We start from the raw sequence: 23,846 nt of genomic DNA, 5'->3' as shown, positions 1-23,846 counted from the left end.
GTGTAAAGGCTACCCTGGGCTCCATCTGCCTTCAAGGCCAAGAAAGGAAACATTAAACTTGAACAGAAGCCAGAATTCACTGTCTACTTTCTAACAGCGCCAGGCCATGCTTAGACCGGGAAGTCTCTACCTGTGGCAGACCAGCAGGCAGTGTGTCGGCAAAGCCTTGCTGCTGCTGCTGCCTCTGCACTTCGCACCGTCACCGCGAGCTCCAGTCAGAGCCCGGCATAGGGACAAATATGCAGCTCTGCCCCGTAGGGCTGCCCTCTCCCCAAGCATCTGCAAGCAGCACCAAGTTTGGACGGGAGCATGCTCCTCATGCCCCAGCAATAGGCTCCGACTATTTTGGCAGAGGCGCGTGCTCCGGAGGGCCCTGACTCAGCGGGTGAGGAAGGTATGGGTACCAGTTGGACGGGAATGCTCTCCCGCACAGGACAGCCTTCCAGCGGGCTGGGGTTGCTATTCAAGGCACCGCGTCGATGTTTAAACAAACAAGAACAGTGGATGCATGCAAGTCCCCTTCGCTCCGGCATCACCGCGAAAACTTCCCGGGGTCACACCGTAGCCCAGCACACCCGCGGCCAGCCCTCCCTGCCCCGAATGCAACAGAGAGGCAGGAGCTGCAGTTGCTGCGGCAGGGCCAGCCCTTCCCCTCCCTTCCCCCCGCGCAGCCACCCCCACCCTCCAGGAGCTATATCGCAAATCCCCAGGCCGCGCCGACTGCCAGCTGACATAACTGTTTAGTCAGCAACCAGGGAGAGGAGCGGCCGCCCCCCTCCATCCTTCCCCGGCTCCTTCCCGTGGTACCTTCCCCGCCACCAGCAGCCGCCAGGGAAGCAATCTCTGCTCCCCAACCCCTCCCGGCCTTCCCGAAGTATTCAGTTTTCCGAAAAGTTTGTCGAGCTTTGCACACAGATGAGGGATCAGGGTTGGGTGTTCGGGTTTGGTTTTTTTTTTTTTCCTTCCCCCCCCTCGGTGCTTTGTGTAACCCTCTTTCACCACCCTGCCCCATCCCCCAGGCGAGAGGAGATCCAGAAGCACTGCTTCTGCTAGAGCAACTTCCTCCATTTGCTGTGAGAACATCACTCCCGCCGGCCCCGCGCCGCCCCGCAGAGGAAGTGCAACATAATAGCCAGGCCCCAGGTGCCAAGGTTAGCTTGTCCTCTTCCTCTTCCCGGGATGATTTTCACTCCTTTTAATACCAGCCTCCCGAAGAGCAAGGGCTTAAAAGCTGTGCTAAAGTTATGAACAAACAAACAAAAAAACCCCAACCAAACAAATCAAAAAAGCTGAAACCTGCTGAAGCACCACCACACGGCCTTTGCACACTAAAACTTCCACATGTTTCGGAAAGGTTTAACCTTTTCTATGGAGCGAAAAGTCAGGTTCCATCCATGCACACAAAAGCTGAACGACTTTAACCATACCTTTTTAAGTCAGAGAAGCCCAGCCCTTGCCAGCAAGCCAACAGTACTACTGGTGTATGAAACTGCCCGTGCCAGCTTTCTCTGCCTGCCTAGTGCAGATGCAACAACTACAGCAGTACAAATGTCTCAGCTGAAAGGAAAATCGTATCCCAGACCAGGCTGGAATAATGAAAAGCCTGGGCAAAAGGCAAGGATTTAGTCTGCAAGGGAGATGGAGGTCACCACCCGAATCCCGTTTCTCGGAGCGCCGAGGACGCAGTTTCCACCTTCTATTCTGACAACACCTGCGTAGCTGAACACACGACGTATTTAAAAAAAAAAAAGGTTTTAATGTAAAGCCTCACAATGCGTTATTACACCTTTCCCTTGTCAGTTTGCTTGCACGGTACAAAAGCGTGCATCTACTTACTCCAAAATGCAAATACTCATAGTGTAGAGTTGTTGGAGGGAAGCTGCTACACTGGCTCATTTCGCAAAATCCTCTGCGTTTCCAGGTGTAACAAGAGGAGATTAAAAGGTGTAACTATGCCCTAGGTGTTATGATGCTATCCATAGTTTACGCAGAAACAACATGTCCTGTGCTGACATCCCTAAAACAAAACATTTATTTGGCTTATACAAAAGCCTATTTCACAGTGAAAAACTGTAATCTCCCTTTCCTCCTCTCCTCCCTATAAAAAAATACACGCGTGCTCTTTTTTGTATTTCCTCCCAGCTGGGTATCCATGCAACTGACTCCAATTCATTTGATTACTAAACTGTAGAATAACTGAGAAAATTGAAGAGTTAGCGACCTGTCTCAGTTTATCGTATCGGGAATATAAGGAGTTACTGAAAGAAAAAAAACAACCCTACAAATAGTCTCCAAATAACTAAGCAATGGTGAGGACTGAAATTCCCTAGAAAAGAAGAATGTTTTAAGTTCAGAACTCCTTAATTCACTCTTCCACGCTTCAGCACTAAAACCTCACATTCTACACAGGCTGCCTGCTGCCAAGAGATAGACAGCTGCAACACGTAGACACAAAAAGGAGGTGTCTTTTGGCTGGAGTTTTAGATTTCTACATGCTGCCGTGTTTCACATGCTACTCCCCCAAACAGTTATAAAAAATAACTTCAGAAATCTAAAAACAAATGGACTATTGTAACTGATGATAACTACTGATAGACCCTATATTAAGTGTGCAGATGCCATAAAGCCCCTTCACAGTCCATGTTCCTTTGCAACAAGACAATTTTCTTGGAAATGTGCTGTTGCAGTTATTGTACTTACTTGGCCTTTAGCATATGTTTAGTTCCATATCTTATAACAGAAGTCTGGGCATTCCAATAAAACCTACATCAGTCTTCACTATTACTTTCTTTAAGCTAGTATCTCTGTGCAGTGATTGATACTCTGCTCCTGGCTACTCAAACCGACTTCTTCCACAAAAGACGCTGCACCAACACTGGCAAAGCTGCACCAGATTTGTACCAGTTCAGCCAGAACAAAACCTGGACCACAATCTGACATGATGAAACATGATCTCCTTACACAATATCAAGCCTAATTAAAAAAGATACTCTCTTAAGATGGAAATTAATTTGGGAGCAGAAAAAACAGCTAAAGGAGACCCGATTTACAGAAGCAACAGAATTTTTGCAAGGCTAATGCAATAAAGAGATTTGCATCAAGAGAGCAAACAGAGAATGTGTGGTAAGGTGGGAAGACGAGACTATCTTCACGAGAGCTGAAACTCTCAAGCCTCCTGACACAAACAGCGTGTAGTTTTGTGCCGCTTGCACTGAGGGTCAACACCTCTCCAGCAGCTCTTCCCCTTCCTTCAGCTGCTCATTCCCATGCCAGGGAAAGCCTACAGTTTGCTTGCCCCTTAGTGACCAAAACAAAAGTTGGTGAGGTATGACTGTTGAAAGACAGAAAAAATGAGAGAGGACTGGCTACCCAGATCATTTTAGAGGTAAGACTTACAGAGAAACCTCACAAACCCTTTTATCAGCATCTCTGAAGAGGAGGTGAGTTACAGTACAACAGGAATGAACTGCTAGAGGTGAGGGGGTAAACAAATTATGAAAAACAAAAACAAAACCCCCTCCTTAACCTGGTTTTGCTGCTTCTTCATCCTATGATGACAAACGCACGTTTAGCTTGCCAAGGAAACCATTCTGAAGTCACTAATTCAACATCATTATGAATTTTTTTTAGTTATCCAGGCAAAGATACCCCAGAAAGGGGAAAGGTGGGAGGAAATACCTAAATATCAAAAGACTCTTAAGAAAAAGGCAGCTTCAAACAGATAACAAACATTGCACACAGATCTCCATTGAGATTTTTCCCTTTGCATTGTTTGTAGTCACACACCTGGAAGAATACTTGCCTTGAAGTGGCAGGGGGAAAAAGCGTTAAATACAAGTGGTGTTAAATACAACCTTTGAAGGCAAACACCACAATGTACCTGAAAGACAGAGACAAGTGGAAAAGCAAAAGGGGGTGGGGGGTGGGGGGGCCAGGGGAAAGTGACTCTATTAACATAAGCCTGCCACTCTTACATTACTGGCATCACCGTACAGAGATAATCATGAACTGATAGTAGCCACGGAGTGGACATTCACTCTTACCTTCAACAAAGCTGGAAGCCAGAATGCAGGTAAGAATATACAAGTTAAAAATGAAGTATCTTCAAAAAAAACCAAAACAGTTGTACTGTTTTTTCAACTTCGCAACTCCAAGCCAGCAAAGATCCTAAGCCCAACAACACAGCAGATGCAGTTCCTATATACAAGGACAGATACAACAGACATTGCTAATGACCCCCCACCCATGGAGCAGAGCTTGGATTAGGATGTCTGCAGGAATTCATCAACCCAGCAACACTGCTGCATGGATTCCAGGATCCATCCTAGCAAGCAATGCCTCCTGTTTCATCCAAGGTTGATTTGAGGCCCCTGCAAAGATAAACTGGCAGAAAGGCATTCCACTTGGTTCTTCCACTTTTCCTCCTGGCCCCTGCTTCACTACAAAGACATGATGGATTTGATGGTTTGAGCACCAGTCTTTTTGATGATGGTTGCACGGGCTTTTAAAATCTGTTCTGTCTGCATTGCAATTGGAAGTCCTGTCCTCCTCTGCTTCTTCTCCACTGCCTCCTTGTGCCAGCACAACTAAATCAGCTGCATAGCAAGTCAGATTAGAGAACGGATTCAGCTGAAACTGAACTTTCAGAAGACAGAGGGACAAATACAAGAAGCCCTTATCAGCTTCTTGGCCTAGCACTTTAGGGCGCACCTTTAAGATATTTAAGATCTTTAATATTTAGGATATGTACCCTAAAAAGGCAGTTGAGAAAATACTTCTAATTGAAGCAATATAAACATGCCCTCCTGCTTACACATACACAATGACTTTATTTTAGTTCTTAGGTTTTCCTGATCTAACACCCAAGAGCAGAGAGACACCTGCGAAGCGTACACCACGCTAGAGCTCCATTCCTTGGTCCTCACACAGCCTTTAGGATACTAAATTTAAATTTAGGATACTAAATGCGTAGAGCAGCAGCAGAGCAATACATGACGAGCTCTAAATTCAACAATCAGAACTACATCCACAACTTGATAGTTTAAAAGGACAGCCCCTGCCTCCTTTCTCCAAACAGATATGCTTGCTACTTCCAAACACTATATAATTCACAGAGCCCAGCACTAAGTGCTGAACAGCTTATTAGAATGGTTTTATACACAGCGACATTGAAAGATTATCATTATAAATCAGTACTACACGATGAACAGGACTTGTTTCTCCTAAGACCACTATATTTCATCAATCCTGAGAGGCTTAATAAAGGGAATAAGTAACCTAGATAGAGCTGAGTTCTCATTGTGAAAGGCTCTCTTTACCAAAAGGTTTGAAATCGCTAGCGTCACCCTTCCAACTAAGTTCCCAGTACTGGCAAGTCGGAATAAAGTTTTTCATCAGCTAAACACAAATCAAGTAGCATGCATCATTTGGTAGGCAGGTTAAGGTAGGGCTTTAAAAGCCAAGGTTCCTTTTTAGGCTATGTCAGTACTGAAGAATGCGCAGCACTTTACACAGAGGAAGAAAGGGGTTAGCACGACCTGATCTAAACCTCTCCTTTCTCACTCTCCACTTCAGAAGTGGCTGCATTTCAGTAGCATTGTAGGCACCGATTTGTAAAGCACACTGGGAGCGATCTAACATAAGTAAATACTAGCGGTATGGTTAGTACTGAAGCAGAATTCTTTTGGTTGCAAAAATTAAAATCTCCAAGTCCACCAACACGGAGCAGCCCCACAGGTGGACAAGTGGGTTGGCAGACTACCAAAAAAAAGGGATGGGAACATAGCAGAGTTACATCAACAAACATTTTACTTCAGAGAGCTCAAAACAATTCCTCTGATGATACCTGCCGAGACCAAACAGATGGGTGAATCCTAGTCATCATCCCAAATAAGCAGGCTAGCATTGGAAAGCAGGCAAACCTTTTTGTGGGTAGTATCACTTGGTTTGAGTGGCGCTCAAAGAAATATCCCCAGAGCTCGCAAGGACAAATGCCCCTTGTCTCTGGATAAGTTGCCTTCACTAAGGTTTTAGATATGCAGGGCATGCTTCAGGCTGCCATCTGTAAGGGCGAAAAAAATATTAAGTGGAGGGATAGAGGGACATTGCCCTTAGAAACCAGTAGCGTATTTGGGAAGGAAAGCAGTGAGCAAAGCACCATTTAAACAAGCAGTTCGCAAGCAATCAGGATGGAAGTAACTGAGCCAGACCTGCAAACAGCATCTTCTGCCTGTAACCTGCCAACACTGAGAAAGTTTCCCAAAAAAGCTGCTGAAGAGGAGAATCGTGGCAGCACCTGGAAATCTTTACGCCTGTCCAAGTATATGTCTTACAGCAATAAATATGTAGGCAAATAAAGTACTTTTGGCATGTGCCTGTGATAGATGTTAACAAGGCAAACCAAAGCTTTAACAAGTGTCAGTGAACAACGTAATCAAAAGCATGGAACAACTTCTGAATAATAACAGATACTCAGATCGGGACTCCAACCTGGGAGGAAGGCCACAGAGGTGACACAGCAGAGGTCCACAAAATCCTGAAAGGCGTGGAGAAGGTCGGTAGTGAATGATTACTCGCTATTTCCCACAGTACAAGTCCTACATGGTATCAAGTGGAAGCATCAAATGGCAGGTTTAGAAAGTTGTTTTTTCACCTCCCCTCCAACAGAGCATGTAGTTAAACTGCAAAACTCACCACCACAACATGCTAAGTGTCAGTACAGGTTCAAAAAGCCACTGGACAAGCTCAGAAAAAAGGATTCTTGAACCTAAATACTGAACCTATATAAAAACCCTTTGGCTCAAGAGATTCTAGAAGCTGCATGTTGCTGGTGGACTATACTAGGAAAGCATCATTAATAGGTGCCCTTTTGCCATATTCTGTTTTGATAAATCCACATCGATCAGCATCCTGGGCTAGATGGGCTTTTGGTCTGACGTGGTATTAGATACTCCCTCTAGTTTTCAGTTTTGCAGGCAAAAAATGCAGCATGACTTACTCCACAGGACTAAAAAACCTTCCGCCACAGATCCACAGGCATTTCTGTCAGCTCGAAGAGGCATTCCCCGCTCTGAACCCAAGTTTCAGTGGAGAAGCAGGTACCGGGAACTGCTCATTCCAGGACAGGGCAGTCCTGAGGAAACGTCACCAGAGCCGCAGCTTCAGCGTGATTCAGGTCAGGGTGATTTCAGAGGTTACCGTATGACAGCTGTCTTCCCTGTCTGACGGCCAGAGGTTACCACACTTGCAGCAGAGACGTGTCCAACTCCAGAGCTGCCCATAATTGAAGTTTTAACTACCACTCAATTCAATTGAATCGCAGCGAACTCTGAAGCGCACCACTTGGGAGGGAAGAGACACATCCACACTTCTGCCTTCTCTGCAACACCGACCCAGGGTCAAAGCAGAGCAGCAGGATGAGAAACCTCTGGAAACACTGAAGTCATTTCTGCAGCAAACATTTGCCCGAGGCCCTCACCTAGGCAGTGAGTACAGGCACACTTACTTCCAGGCCTTTGGGCAGGGACAGTGGTTAGAGGCATGTTTGCGGACCATCTCCAGCAGAAGAGTCCAGCACAGAGCCAGGCCTCTTGTTGGTACTGCCACAGGCCATATTAACTTGTCGCCTTCAATATGCATCCAGCAGAGTTCAGGTCATGGATTTGTTGGAAGTTCATCACTTATTCAGGCTTTTGTGCGAGAGGTCATTGCTGTCAAACTGTCTGCTTTCACAAGCACAAAAGCTCATGTTAAAATGTAAATACTTACAGGTATTCCACCAGGCACTCAAGATGAAAGTCAGAGCAAATATATTAGCCCTAGCCATATTTTACAATGCTGGTAGTACTTGAATGTCACCTGTTTGTGAACCAAGGTTTTTATGTGGGTTCATCTGCCTAGACAGGAAGCATGATCTAATGGTGAAGACACAGGACTGGATTTAGAGCATTTGGGTTCTTTTCCTGCCTCTGTTACTGTCTCCCTCTGTGACCTTCAGTAAATAAATTCTTCATGCCACGGTCCCAATTGAAAAGAATGTGAATAGATGCTTACTCGGTCCCATACAACTGCTGTGACCCTGTGTCATTTTTGCTAATTACTACAAGAATTCTGGAATGATATAGGAAATGTTAATCTGACTTGTAAAGTTAACCTGAGTTAACAAAAATAAGAGCCTTCTAAAAGAGCACAACACCCTCCTCCCCAAACGCCTATGTTACGCTGTTTGTTTTTCAAGACGGAATCCCTGCAACTTATTATTACATTGGCCTTGCTGGAGACAGCATTTTGCAAATTCAGCTTTGCAACAAGCCCGGATAGGCTGGCTTACCCCTGTCGCCTAGATTTGTGCACTGCATACCACTTGCAAGCAATTCAAGCACAACTTCTGTGTTGGGGTAACACCACAAGACTAGCAGCAGGACTATGCTGGCACAGGCCTACTGGGAAAATCAACTCTCCAGCTGTGGGAAGAAGCAAAGCCAGCGGAGGCTGCAATCACCACGTCACCCTGGAATCCAGTTTCATGTCCAGTCCAACCTCGTTCTGTGATTGAGCTGCACAGTTCTGGAAAAGCTGGTATCCTCTTCCCTCAGCACTTCCAGCTACACGTCAGATTCTCTTGCGACTTTCAGAAACTACTGTATTAGCTATTAAATTGGAAGAAGTCATCTCAGGCCCGAGAGGAACTCGCATTCATTCAGTTCAGCACCTATCACAGGGGTAATTTTGCACTGTGCATCCCATGTCACGGAGGTCAGACAGCCCCACCGCCCTTAATGACGCAGAGGCTCTCACCATCAGGGACTCTTGGTATCAACATATGAGGAAAGACAGCTTCAGTAAACCTCATGGGCAACGCAAAGTGCCATCTCTCTGGAACAACACAGGGGAGTGGAAGGGAGCTGCAAACAACTGTGTTCCTCTGATATGCATTCCCTTCCTCTGCTCAAGCAAGTGCAGGAGGCCAAGCGAGCACACATGACATGCTCCCTGCAGGATGCCACATCCTGCCGTATTTCATACAGCATCCCAAGGCAAAACAGATACTTTTCAAACACAGTATGATGTTTGACAGTATGATCTGTCACAGTGTGACAGGTTCTCAGAGACAACATAGGGGAGAGAGAATGGAACAGCACTGACAGATTTATCCAACAGGGCCAAACTGTTCCTAGCCACACTTCTCTTAAAAGGAAAAAAACCAAGCAAACAGACACACCGCAGACACATGCAAATTTTACAATGCGTATTCTTTCTGCTCCTTGCTTTTGGTAACTTGTTCTACTTTTACAAATTTCTCATAACTCTCACGCACTCATCCAAAACCTTCCCATTCCTACAGAAAGCAGAGGTCTGTTTCGGGGGCGGGGGGGGGGGGGGGGGGAATAATTGCGGAGGTTGTTTTATGTACTGCTTACGCCCCTAAACCTGCTCCCAGCCCTCCTCCCCCTCACCCCCCCCCCACGGTGCCGTGTTTTAAGGAGCGCTGGTTATGCTGACATCAGTGAGGCTCCGGGGGCCATCTAGGCAGCTGTTCCTGCTCCTGTGCGTGGCCAAGAGCCAAGTCGCTCTGCCTTTTTGGTGATGTTCCCTCCTGCCGGCTACCCCCACTCCCGCCCACACGTCTGCAGGGTGGGGCGAGGTGGCCACTGGCAGCCTTTCCAAGGAAACCTAAGCGAAAAAAAAAAAAGGCAGCTTTCATTTCCAGCCTCTGGTCAGAAATGCTCAGCAATTTTTGACAGGGTGCTGTGGGTTGAAGGAACTGTAGTTTTGCTTCCAGGACAGCCAAGGCCCGAGTTGCCCTTAGGACTTTGTCACCTAGAGGAGAAAAACGTGTGCTCTTGTCCTCCCTCTCCCCACACGCAAGCACAGCCCACCAGCATCAGAGACCGGCCTGTGCGCCCTGCTTCATACAGCTGTTCCTCTGTTTTAAAGCAGACCCATCCTCGGAGGCAGCTGTTCTCCAGCCAAATGATGACAGCAGAGCAGCAGAAAGCTCACGCAGACCAACCTGAGAGCGCAAGGCGGGTGTAAGACATCGTCCAGGCGCAGGAAAGGGGCCACCGCAGCACTTTTTCTTCCCCTCTACAGCTCCCCGCAAGGGCAGGAAGCAGTGTGAGGGCAGGCGAGGCGTGCCAGGGCACCTTTCAGCCCAGCCAGCCCCACGGGGGCAGGTTTTAGGCAGCTGGCTATCTGCAGCCGGTAATCCCAGCGGCAGGGAGCGTCCCTGTGCTGAGCCACAGCCAGATCCGGGGAGTGAAAAGGTGACAGCCAAGCCAACTTCACGTACGCCCTCGGAGCCTGCAGCTCAGACCCCATGTCAAGATTAGGAAAGTATGCACACACAGAGAGCACATGAGCTGCTGGAGTGCTTTTGTTTAACTCTTGCAGACACCGCATATTGAAGGAGTTTGGGTTCACAGCCACGTTTCTTGCCGTCTCTCTTCAAAGCCAACTCTTCCCAGCCTGCAAGACCTGCGACACTTCCTCAGGCTGAACAATACCTTCTCAAGTAGGTCAGAAACTGAAGTCAGTGAAATGAGTTTGGAGCTGCAGCTCACACGGGTTAAAGATTCTGGCTTGTGTCAGGAATACTTTTTCTGAAAGTTAAACGCAGGCCCCAGTTCTGAAACACTTCCCCTAACTTCGCCCATGCCAGTATTTTGACTTAAATGGAACAACCTACTTAAGTAGAATTATATCTGTGTTTGAAGTGTCTGCAGGATCAGTGGCTTGGTGTGATCTAGACTTGCGTCCAACATACACACACCACCAAATTTAAAAAATACCTTGAGAGCCATCAGGCTAAGCTGTGTTAAGACAAAAAGAATAGGATAAAGATGGTAACCCCCACCACAGCACATTTAAAATTTACAGCTGCGTATATTGTAGGATGATTCACAGGGGCAGGAGAAATAGGGATGCCTGAAGGCTATGGCTGGAAGCAACAGAAGAGTCCCTAATAATTGGTTTATCTGGGCAAAGAGGAGTCTCAAAACCAAGCACATCTGTACACTATCAGCACCAGAAACACTGACCATTCTGGGAGTGACTTATGATTTTTTTAATTTTACCTCTTCTAAGGAATAAGAATTTAAGTATAGTAATGTTAGCAATCCTAAACTGCAAAGAAACCCCCCTTCAGCCAAGAAACAAACTCAACTCCTTCCTTCTCTGTACCGAGCACAAAAGCAGCAGATACAAACACGAGTTTCCCTGGAACAAACCAGTCAAATTCATTCAAATCTTCCCGAAGCGCAACAGGGCAGAACCCATTCCTGTTCCCAGAGCTTATTACAGTAACATGACTAAACATGCTCAGCAGTCCAATGTGATAGGATGCATCCATTTGCTGATGCCAGAGGAAGATGCATGTCTCTTCTACATGGCACTGCTCTCACAGGCTGCTTTTCAAAAGATGTTTTGAAAAGCGACCTGCTGCGTACATTCTTAACAAGTCATAGTATCACCGGCTGTACAAGTGTTTGACCTCTACTTGCTATGCACTGTGGACAAAAATCTGACATCAGCTTATTCCAACCTTAGTAACACCAAACTGCTCCTACAAAGCTGGCTGGAACAGACTACGACAACACACCGATAAACTCCCAGACGGACCCCTGGAGTGCTGAAAATGCAACTAGTTTAGTACATGAGCCCACATGTTTTAAATTTGGGTTGGTTTAATCCAAGTAAGTAACCTGATTAAAATGGGAGTCTTCTCTGGAGGTCTAATTTCTAGATGTTTCCATTACTCCATATGCTTTCATGTTGTATAAACATAACGAATGATACATACATCACTGTTGGGATAATTTAAGAATTCAGTTTAAAGCTACAACGCAAGTCACTCAAGGCAAGATAATTAGATTACTTTGTGAATGGCAAGAGCCAGCAATTGCACTTCATTTCAGTCTTAGGAAGGTGACGTATTGAGGGGGTGACATCTTTCTATTCCCAGTTTCTTCTTCTAATTTCTCAATTATTTCAGAACCTTGACATCTGTCATTTTTACATACACACCTAAAACAAAAGGGAGAGAGAAGGACATGGTCTGACTGTGATGCTTTAAAACATGTATTAAAGCTAGGAGTGTATTTGCTTCTAAACCAAACAACCAGACGCAGACCCCTGAACACGTGTATATACCCGCACCTACACTGCCTAGAAAAAAAGAAAAAAGAATCTTTGTCCCTCATGTGCAAACTAGGCCTTTATGAGAGCTGCCCAAATTCTGCCTTGCAACCAAAGCTCTCTGTTTATACACAGACACCTCAGCAGCAGCAGTGCAGGTTCCCAGCATGCCTCAACCTTTATATGTGGAACGGCTCCACTATGGGGTAAGAAGATAGTTATAATTAAACATTTATACTGAGGTAGTGCTGAGCAGGTCAGTTCCACAATGTGTTAGGTGGCTTTTCAAAACTTGGTAATTGAATGCTGATCCCTGCCCCAAAGAGTTTACAGTGTAGGAAATCAGAGCGTAACACTTGGCATCTGTATACTGGGAATTAAACAAAGACCACCACCAGCTCATTTCTTGGGTCTTTGGACTAAGCAGCTCTCATAAACATCCATTACCAGAAATAGTGGAAATTTTTAAATCAGCAGTCTGGACTTTCCTAATCCACATCTGTGCTACTGGGTTGTGCAGCTCTGTTTGAATCACTAGCTGGGACAGTAACTACAGTGTGCAATTTGCACATGCTGCTGGCATCTTCTTGTCCAGTGTAAATTATTTTTGGCCCAAATACTTTTTAGCAATCATTTTGAAAAGACAGTGAGCACACAAATGGAAACATTTACTGCAAGTCAGACGATTCAGGCAGTTCAGGTATGAGAGAGGCTGCCAATGCATGAGGTCAGAAGTCAGGCAACAGCAGATCCTTCTGTACAGGGTCACCCAATACTCCAGGACGACCCCAGGCAGGCATCAGTACATCTACTATGCAATACTAGCACGTGTCAGCTATCGGGCAGACCACGGCCACATGCAAGCCTGTAGCGTTGCAAATCTACTAACCCACATCTTTTCCTATGGAGATTAAGAGTTACACAATGGTGTAAATAAAAACTCTGGCCCTAAACACACAGGGACCATCTCTGCCCCAGATCCATCCTCGGGGAGAATTCTCTACATTCCCCTTTTCCTGCAGAGAAGGACAGGCTTGGGAAGGACAAGTCCTCCTCCCACTCACCAGAGCAAATATACTCAAGAAAGTTAAAGCATAGCATCTAGGATTTAGAAAAGGGATGCAGCAATGGCCACACTGTTTCAGTGATGCCCAAAACCAGGATGGAAGAGAATTTAGTCAAAATAGGCTATTATATCGCAAATTCAGTTTGCTCCTAAAACAGATGCACTGGCTTTGTAACTACACCTGTAGGAATTTCAAGCACCAGAAAAATACAAAGACAGTATTAGTGTTTCAGTTTTTTAAAGTTTCCTGGCGTCTTTCATGCTATGAATGCTCAAGAGCTTTCAGCTGTATATACCCCACACAAAATCTTAGTCCAGTGAAGCCTGAAAGAATTTTGCTGTTGATTCACATGAAGCCACGTTTTCCACTTCTACATACTATTTACACGTCTATTGATTTATTAAACACATAACAGCAACCGTAACGGGGCACGATCTGTGTTCAGCTTGGCCCACTTAACTGTTCTGTGAACACCTCAACTTTCATTGCTTTCATTTTGAGCATTTAAAATGAGTAACCTTACCGTTTATTTCTATCTTTTTTTTCTTTCTCGAAGGAAAAGGGAGCCATGGAAAATCCTCTAGTCACTAGATTTAAAGAGCTTACAAGTTCCAAAAGCTTTGCAAGTAGAGACTGGGAACTGCTTGAACTGCAGTTAGCGGGTCTGCAGAGTTTACAGAATCTACCAGTTCCTTCCTGCAGAGTTTATAATCTGCATGGCTTCCTCCCAAGGTAACCGGCATCCACTCTGAGGTACGGATCATTTCACCCACCCCTAGAAATTCACCCTCTGGTTAGGTCGAACGTGGTGGCCACTTCATGCTCAGCAAAAAGACTCTGCCATTTGCCAAAAAGGAGGAACGGAGACAGAGGATGGAGAAGATTTCTCCCACAAAGTGTAGGTAGCACTGATATGAAAATAAATTCTTCACTGTTTAAAGAAAAGCACAGTTTCCAACAATAAACCGAGTTTACACCAGGGAAACAGGGACACCGTGGTACAGCTCTCTTTACCGTTTTGCAACATGGACAGTCAGGCTCCTGACAGTTCTCAGCCAGATCTTACCAAGCAGAAAAGCCACCTATCTGCTGTAACGGCTGGAAGTTGCCCCAAGACTTGTTCCAGAAGCTGCCAAGGACCACAGTTTTGAACCTTACTTGGAAATGTAGTAAGATGTACTAAGGGACACCTTGCTGGACCATCTGATAAGGAGGAAGAACAAATGATAGCTGCAGCTGTTAGAAAAACAGACCAAAAGAAATATACCCTCCAAATCAACCAAATACAAGGCCTAAGTTACATCTCTGTAGAGAAGCACCTGTCATTGCACTCATACTTCTTCCCCTGGAAAATAACAGTCAAACCTCACAAATGGAAGCCCTTAGTAACCCAGCTACATCTCTTCCACAACCGGCTTCTATGGCATGCATTTCCACTTCCCGGACCTTCAGTGTCTCACATAAAAAGCAAGCCTCCTCCTGCAGCCCTCCTTCCTTCCATCCAAAAGCATCAGGATCTATAGATTGCGAAGTATGTGAGTTGTGCTGCAAGTTATCCAGGTGAACACCAATTCAGGATATCTTAATGCTTTTGGGGAGAAGGAGGGGACGAAGCAGGCAAGCACATGCACAAGACGCCACAGCCACCTGTTGTCCTTGATACACAGACAACTGCATCAACATCAGAAAAAAATGCACACACGAATGAAGAACAGCACACAGGTATTCACGTCCTGGCTGCTTCTCATGTTCTCAAAACACTAAGAGCAATGAGACATAATGAACTTAATTTAATGAAGAAAATGCATTTTGCGTAACAAAAAGAGGAACTTACACGAGGCTCTTTCTCCTACCCAAAGCTGTGAGTGGTCCAAATTAAGTGATGTTGCTCCCTAAAGGAAATACAAGGAAGTACTGCTGCTTATTGGTGCAAAATCCAAAGCAGTTCTCCCTTGTCCAAGCCGTAATGTTAGCAGTGTGAAGGAGTGCGGCCTGAACACAGGAATGGAATTTATTGCTGTGATGCAAGCGCTCTGAGCAAAGCACTCCCAGGTACCGATACACCTGAACACTGACATCACCTGCCGTACGAAACGGGACTAACAAGGGCTCGAGTTAAAGCCAGCTAATCACAGACAATAAAAGCAAAGGCCAGCTACACTTCAACATGAGCATTTTGCTTCTCTCATCTCCAGAGAGGAAGCATGTACCTAAATTAACTAAAAAAAGGTTTGTCAACGGCTGATCATCCTCCGTTTTCAAAGGACGGATGATGCAGGCCACCCATTCCTAAAACACCTACGAGTACATTTGTGCTGTTTCAAGAAAGCACATGCTAACACCTGTTAAAATATCCACCAGGAGATGACAAGTGGAGAAGTCTTACATGTATCAGAGGCTGGCATTTCCACTATTAACCACAAAATACATTTATGTTTTAGAACCAAATTAGCAAGTCACTTGGGCACATCAGCATAGAAAATGTCTAAGATGCTTAACGTACTTTTTACCCAGAGTGACTTAAAAGTCAAAATTCAGTTTTTCAAAGCTGACTGAAATTACACCAGGAAGTCACTTGGCCACTGTGTGCAAGCAGCTCTCCCACACTTTTTGAGAGCTCTACACAAATAATGTCCCTCATGGAAACAGATCTTCAAAGAAACTTCAGACATCAGAATGAGGGAATATCTTCTTCAAAAGGAAAAGGATCTCTCAAAATCCTGACATTAAATAAGTAAATAATTAAATAAGATTAAACACAAAACATTTTTGCTCAGGAAGGTTAGGTGCAGGAAAACAGTGGAATTTGAAAGTTGCATTCCACATGCTTCTATGGGAAGATCGGCAAAGGAGAGGGGGAGGTAATCAAGGCCTGAAAGGCCTCCCTCTCTAATGGTCCTTGGAATACCTATTTTAGTTCAGGAGCCTAACAACGCCCGTGGGGGATTCTGACAGCTTTTCTTTTCCCTGGCTGTAGCACCTCTGCGGATGGCTGAGACTCTCCAGGTGAATCCTGTTGTTAAAACAGCTGCCTTTCTCTACATCTTTAAAGAGGTATTCAGATTCTCTTAGCCTTACTTAGTTGAATCACTCTGAATAAACAGTCTCCACCCATCAACTACTTCTTTTGTGTAAAGCACCTATTCAAAGGCAACCACCTTTATTGATTGCTAGGCTGGCCAACCTGAAAGCTGAAATGCCACTATTAAAAAAAAAAAAAAAAAAAAGCAGGATACACCAGAAGGCCTGTGCTGTCTAAAGGAAGCACGGGTCCAGGCGCTGCTCAGTTACATCAGGACAATTCCTTTCTGACTACAGGAGGCTGCTCGAACAGGTTTAACACTGGCATAGCCACGAGCCAAGTATCCCACTGGCTCTTCTCCCTTTTGTCCAGGCCCTTTTCCTTGTTCTGACCCTTTTCCAGCACAACATGAACAAGCTATCCAACGGGAGTCCACAGCATATGCCCCAGCTGGCAATTATTTGTACTTTTAACATTTCATAATAAAGCATTAGCACAAGCTCTAAATAAGTTTTGTCACCCTGCTCTGAGTAAAATGCTGAGGGAAGGGGGTGAGATGCTCCGGTATTGCTGCCTTGGAAGCCTGCACTCTTCTAAGGCACTGGCCCTCAAATGTTGCTATTCAAAACAGAGTGGCAGGGTGGGGTGGAGGGAACACCTTCAGGTGGGAAAAACATCATGACTGGCAGACATCAAAGATAAGCCATCATCAGATTTCTTGCACCCAAGAAGAAGAAAGAGGCAATGCTCCTGAAATTCCTGTTCAGAAGTACCCCAGAACAGAGCCAGCACTTCCTACCTCAGCCAACCTCACCTATTTTCATTTGTAATCAAACACTGATAACCAAACCTGGCCTGGCAAAGCTGTGCAAGTTTCAAGCCCTTCCTGGCTCCACGCAAATAGCTAACTTTTCAGTGTATCACCAGAGAGCGGCATTTCCAAAGATACTCAAGTCCTGCCTTTGAAACCACTGCCTATAAAGATGCTTTTAAATGGGGGGCGGGGGGAGGGGAGCGGGGGGCGCAGCTCCCATAGGTGCTGGTTTATGTAGGGTATTTTAAAAAAAAACAACAAAAACCAACACACACAGAGAAAGGATTCATCATACACCTCCCCAAAGAATACCTGCTTTAACTGCTGAACAGCTTGGCAAGTCAGATCTCCAACCCCAAAATAAGAAATGAGATGTTGCATGGTCTCAGAAGGCAATTCCTTCTCACCCTCAAAGTTTACATCTGCTCCTCGAGTCACTTCCCAGCAAAGCTGCAGGGTACCTGAGCACTCCATCCACGATGAAGCTGTACTCAAAAGAACACGAAGCAGTTCCTGGCCCCTTTCCAAGCTGCAGAATACTCTTGAAAAAGCGTATTTTAAAGCTGTAATCCCATGACTGACCGTCTTCCTTGAATTCAGAAAGGAGGTAAAAGACACAGAGCAACAGGCATTCTCACTGCCTTCAGGAGAACTGAAAGCAGCGCTACCATCCTCCTCTACAGACAATTATCTCCCAAGAAAGAAGCTACCACATCATCACGGCAGCCGTCTCAAACTGGTCCAGTAGCATGGTCCAATAATAGACTCATTTTAAAACAACCTTTATTGTGCTGAAAGAGGACATGATTTCCCATGTTTTAAGAGTGTACACCTAAAACACAGATTTCCAAACTCAGGCATCATCATGCAAAAAGTTAAAAGGGGCTTTTTCTGCACATGCATAGATTTCAGACTAACAGGATTTACTTGTTTTCTGCCTGTTCCTGGGGAACCGTTGCAGTTTCTTTTTTCCCAAGACTGTCCCTACAGGCTGCTATCCAACATACATCAGATGCTCCTGGAGCAACAGATAACTCTGGAAGGACATTTGCAAAGGGCACAAATCGAGGGCCCAATGCTGGTAAAATTTAGGCATACTGAGAGAAGGTGGAATTACTCCTGTATGTAAATAACTTGAACACTTGACACAGTCCCCTGGAAAGCTTTATTCATGCATCTAAGTATTTTTTTCAGATGTTTTACTATCAAAAAATGTATTTTAAGGCAATAAAAAAATTATTGCAACTTAAAAAGTGAACCCCTTACAAAAACACTCAGGTTAATTTTAGCATCCTTCTGTTTAGCTGCTTAGCAACACTTATCCTATGACCTTCTAAGCACCACCTACTTTTACAAGGGATAATGAATATAACCAAAGGGATTTATCTATATGTTTTTAATCTACACAATGTAAGTACATGAACAGTTTTTATTTAAATGAGAAATGCAGCTGAGAGCAATCCAAACTATTTCTGCTTAAGAAGAAACTTTCACAGGCTAAAGTCAAGCTACTGTTATGACTGCAGTGTGACTTCAACGTAGGCAAAATGATAAAATCCTTACGGATTGAGAAAGGCACTACAGAAGTCAATGTTTGTGTGCCTTGGGAAACACTGCACTTGCCTTTGGTACCAAAGGAGATTACAGATATTACTAACAGATAACGAAGACATTCAGTTTTCCCAGTTTTGAAACTTCAAGAATCTCCTGACCCTCAGAATCAAAAAGAAAAGCCATTTGGTCAGAGAGTCACTGAATATTGTAAAGAGTTAAGAATGGGCACACGACCTACGGGAGCTGAGTCAGAATATGATGTTTCACTACACTGAAATCTGCAAGCAAATAAAGCTTCAAACATCCAGGTCCGGGTGAAAAAAAAAAAAAACCCCAACAAACAAAAAACCCAGAAAAACAGTCAGCAAACACTCTGTTATATTCTATCTTAATACCAAGCCAAAAATACATATATACATTTTTTCTTTAGAGTCGTTATTTATTAAAAGAAATGTGTAAGAGTGGCTACATAAGTAGTCACTACTGATGGACAAACAACAGTTTGACAACTAGAAGCGGCCTGTGAAATTAAAGCAGAAGAAAAGTTTACTCGATTGTACTTAAATGATGGTGTTTTTCCAACTACACGATACGAATTCAGTTCCAAATACGTCTGCCGGGAAGAGGAAGGTGAGAGAGCAAAAGAGGCCACACCGGGCTGAGCACAGCTGCCCTGTAGCAAGAGAGGAGGCTGGACGTGTCCCTGCCGGCAGGTGAGGGAGAGCCCTGGTACTCTGATTGATTGGATGATGGATTCATGCTGTTTCTGGGTTTCTAACAAACAAAAGGGCCTATTCTTCCCTGGATGTACCCAACTCCCGTTAAGGCTAATCGGCATTATGCAGGCACACCAAGAAAAGACTATATACCCTTAAGTCTTCAAAGAGAAAATTAAAACCTAAAACAAATATGGCTGGCCTGACCCTGAGTCACTGCATCCCTTTCACGCACAGTGACCCCGTGGAAAACAGGAACTGTGGTAACAAAACTCGGTGCTTGTGTCAAAACGACAGACCTCAACGAAAAAACTTCAGCCATCGTAACAGCTGTCTACTGTGCACTGCAGGGGTGACAAGACAGCGTTATTTAGCAACTGCTCCTGTTGTTAATAAATGAATTTTTTTCCCAAGGCACAGGGCTGGACGTTGGAATGGTAAGAAACATCAACTGCATTTGCTGTCTCTCCTAGACCACCACCCCCATATCACACTGAACTGGACCTTTAACTATTTCTCAAATACATAACCACACTTGATCTATGTACAACAGAAGACAGGCAAAAGAGGGAGTCGGGATTAAAACTGGATGGCTGGTTCCCCCACTTCCCTCCAGAAATCAGTTCAGTGGCTCCTGGGCTGGATGCTGGCTCCTCGGCGGGCAGGACCAGAGCATCAGCTCCAGGCCGGACACTCCGGCGCGGCCGTGGGAGGGCGGCAGGGCACGGAGGCGCCCGGGCCTCCACGGGGTACGCAGCGGAGCGGAGCAGGCCGGGCAGGGAAATGTGCTGAGCCAGGAGAAGTGCTCTCCTCCTCCTGCGCAACTCGGCGAGGATGCCGAGCAAGCGAAGATATTGCAGCCGAGAGGTGAAACGGGGAAAATTAAAAAAAAAAAGGGGGCAGGGAAAAAAAAAAAGAAAAAAGCATGCGTGCGTGCGGAGGGGAGGCGGGGGAGAAGTACAGGGAGAAGAAGCCAGAGGAAACTTATCTGCGACATGACAAAGTTCAATCCACCGCCCTCCCTCCTCTGCTGAAAAAAAAAAGTTGCAGCATCTCGGCGCGCCGCGCTCCCCGCGGCCCGGCTCGGCCCGGCCCGGCTCTGCCCAACAACAGCCTCGCCCGGCCCGGCCCGGCCCGGCCCGCGCCCCCCGCACCGTCGGCGGATGGGCGGGGAGGGGGAGAAGAGCCCCCCCCCCAGCCCCGTGCATTATGAACTGGGCGGGAGGATCTGCCTCGCATCCTCACCGCGGCCCCCGCGGAGCCGCCGGGGGGAGGCGGCGCGGGGGTCCCGGCCCGTAGCAACGGCGATGGGGAGCGCAGTCGCCTGAGAGACGGGTCGCGGCTGGCTCCCATCCGCACCGGGCACCGCGGCGCTGGCGGCGGGGGGGCGGCAGCCGCGCGGCTCGAAACTTTGTTTTCACCCGAAACACCGCCGCTGCCGGGGGGGTCTCCACCGCACACCCCACACCCCCCAGCTAAGACGGGGGGTGAAGGGGTCGACGGCGGCCCCGGGCCGGACTCACCCACCCCACACCCCCCCCGCCTCGGATGCTGCCCGGCTCCTTCCTGTGGTGGTGACGCCGCCCGGGCGTCCCTGCCCGCCGCTGGCCCCGCCGCGCAGGGATGTGTCCCTGGCACCGCACAAAGACAGCGGGACGGGGGGGACCCGCGGGGGGCAGCGCCCCCCCGCCCCGGGCCTGGCTCCCCCCCGCCGTCGCGCAGGCCGGGAGGGGAAAGGACACACACGTCCCTACCGGGGGGGGGGGGGTAGAGAAGAGGAGGAAAGGGGAAAAAATAAAATAAAGAGGAGAGAGAGAAGAGAAGAGAAGGGAGAGGTACCGGGGTGCCGAAGAAGGGTAGGCACGGCCGGCCGGCCTCGCCGGGGGGGGGGGGGGGGGAGGGCAGCGGAAAGTCAGCGGAGAGATGCGCGGCGCAAGCCGGCTCTACCTGCGAAGAAGGGGCGCCTTCATCCCAACTTCCCAGCTCCGGCGCGGCCCTCCCGTCCGGGAAAAGCGGGCAGGGGCCGCCGCGGGACCCGCCGCCACCGCCGGCAGGAAAATAAACCCGAAGGAAAAGTTAAAAGGCAAGCGGCTGCGGGCTCGGGAGACGGGGGCGAGCCGGGCTAGAAGATGTTGCTTCCTCGCAGCCCCATCCAAATTGTGGCGGTGGCTGGTTAAAAATAAACTTTGCAGCAGGAGGGGGGGGATGATCTGGCCGGATTCCTGAGCTCAGACGGTTTAATATGGATGAGCATCAGGTCCTGAAGGCAAAACGCCGCGGCTGGTGCCGCTGGTTGGTAGAAAGTCTGCAACAGGGAAGGGGAAAAAAAAAAAAACAGGAGCCGCGGAGGGAGGAGAGGAGAGGGAGGAGCGGGGGAAGGGAAGAGGGAGGCTGCACGAACTCATCATCATCTCCACCGCTGCCAGCCAAACTTTTTTTCCTCCTCTTTTTTTTTAAAGGAAACTTTCCCCCCCCAACAAGCATTTCATTTTCTAAAGAAGTCGCACGACCAGCCGACACGCTGCAACGTCCTCACCCCCGCGCCTGCCCCCTCCCCGAAGTTTATTTTTCCTCCTCTTTCTTTCTCTCCCTCCTTAAGAAAAAGAAAAGAAGAAAAAAAAAAGAGATCCCTCCGGAGTTAAGGCACGCTCCTGCCCTTTGTGAGGGAGCGCGGCGGCCGGGCAGCCCCGCGGTACTTACGCCGGACTTTGCTGGGGCTGGGCTGCTTGCGCCGCGACATGCCGGGAGGATGGGCCGCCGGGGGGGCGCGGGGGCGCGCCGGGGGGAGCGCGCACGGGAGGGAGCCGCAAACTTGTTCCGGAAAAAGGAATCAAAATGGCGTTTCTGTGGATGTGCAAAGTTCATCAACTCCGCGCTAACTTCCCGTCCTCCGCGCCTCCCTGGAGGGGAGAGATGGGCACGGTTAGGGACCCCGCCGCGCCGCGCCGCGCTCCGCGGGCGCCCCCGCCCCCTGCCCGCCCCCGCGCTGCCCCGCGCACCCTGATAAGGAGACACATCACGTGTCGCTCCGGCTCCTCTCCCGGGGACGCGCTACCGCGGCGGCGGCAGCCTGTTGCAAATAGCATCTCTAGCTCGCCCTCGTCGCGGGGAGGGGCGCCTCTAAGGAGAGGAGTGAGCACAACTTTCCCCCCCCCTCCCGCTCCCTCCCTCCTTCCTCCGCCCGGCCCGCCGCGCACCGGCCCCCGCCGCCGGCAGCGCAGCAGCGGGATGCCCGGGGGAGGGGAGGGAACCGGGGGGGGGCGACCAGGTGCCACGCGGCGCCCCGCGCCCTCCCGCCGCTCCGCCGGCCGCGCCCGCGGGGCTCTCCCGGGCGGGCCTGGCCGGCCGGCGGCCGCGCTCCGAGCCGGGCGTGCGTGTCCCCCGACAGCCGGCGGCTCTCCCCGGCCGCGGCGTGCGCTCGGGGCTGGAGCGCATCCGGAGCCCCGGCGGCGGCCGGTGGCGGTGCCGCGCTGCCGGCTGCTGGCTTTAGGAATTCATCTGGGCTCTCCGCTGGCCGTGGAGGTGTCTGTGCATCCTCCTCCTCCTCCTCCTCCTCCTCCTCCCAGCCCGGCGCCTCACCAGGTACGGCGGCCGCAGGCAGGAATCCGCTGCTCCGTGTGCAGAAGTCAGCTTCTGGTTTTGTTTGTCTGTTTCCTCAGCAAACTTTCGTCCTTGTGCGTTTTGGGTCCCTGCTGGGGTCAGTCATCCATCCGGCTGACGAAATCTAAAGGACGTGAATTTAACAAGACCCAGAACATCAGCATAGGAACAGAAGGTCCAAATACTGTGTCTAAGCAAAGGCATGACTCAGACGTTTGCAAATATAGGTAATCGCAAACTGCACAGGCGCTGTATATGGCACTGCACGTATGGTCCTTCCCGTCACTTTCACCACAGTGGAAGTTGAAAGATGTAGCAGACTGGCCGAGTGACTGAGAGGTGTTCAGAGTCGTGGGGATTTCACTTTAAAGCCAGTACCAGTTTAGAGTTGTGTGCCAAATAATAACCGTACAAAAAAATAAAATACTGGAAATACTCCATCCTGAAAGCTCAATGGAAAAAAAAAAAAGTAAAACTGCTTGTGAGGAGTGCCATAATGAGTATAGGAGGAACCAGTTTACACTTTAAGGAAATGGTTATTTACACTATTTTAAAGCTACTAAAACTAGGCCTTTTAAACCTGTTATTGGTGAGATGGAACCTGAAGTTGCAGGCTGTTTTTTAAAGAAATCAAGTCCTGGCCTGTAGGCAAAAGGCTTGTACCAGCTTACCTGGTATCCTATCTCCTGATTGAAAAGGGATTCGCATGGAAAGGAAGGCTAAATTCCAGGTATGTGGCAGTAAGCCCTCAACCAGCTCTTGTCACAAACAGTCTTTTGCCTGTAAGGTGTCATTATTAACTTCCTTTGCACCGTTCTTTTCTTTTCAAATATTGGATAAAGGCATACAAGTCAGGAATACACAGGACCTGTCTCAAAGACATGAGCTGTGCTTCATGTCAGGAATAACCCTCTTCCCTTCCGGACTCCAAGTAAAAC

The 23,846-nt window shown here is 47.8% G+C and overlaps 1 protein-coding gene across 1 annotated transcript in view; it reads right to left on the bottom strand.

Moving 5' to 3' along the window:
• RREB1 (ras responsive element binding protein 1) overlaps nt 1-22,066 on the bottom strand; it is a 124,571-nt gene extending 102,505 nt beyond the window's left edge. The window contains exon 1 of the mRNA XM_050890773.1: nt 22,009-22,066. Coding sequence (XP_050746730.1) covers nt 22,009-22,048 — 40 coding nt within the window. The 5' untranslated portion in view covers nt 22,049-22,066. The remainder of the gene's footprint in view (nt 1-22,008) is intronic.
• Between the last annotated feature and the right edge of the window lie 1,780 nt (nt 22,067-23,846).

Source organism: Gymnogyps californianus, chromosome 2 (assembly GCF_018139145.2).
Source record: "Gymnogyps californianus isolate 813 chromosome 2, ASM1813914v2, whole genome shotgun sequence".
Lineage (NCBI taxonomy): Eukaryota > Metazoa > Chordata > Aves > Accipitriformes > Cathartidae > Gymnogyps > Gymnogyps californianus.
The sequence above is the reverse complement of the archived record's forward strand: the minus strand, read 5'-3'. Positions and strand labels throughout refer to the sequence as shown.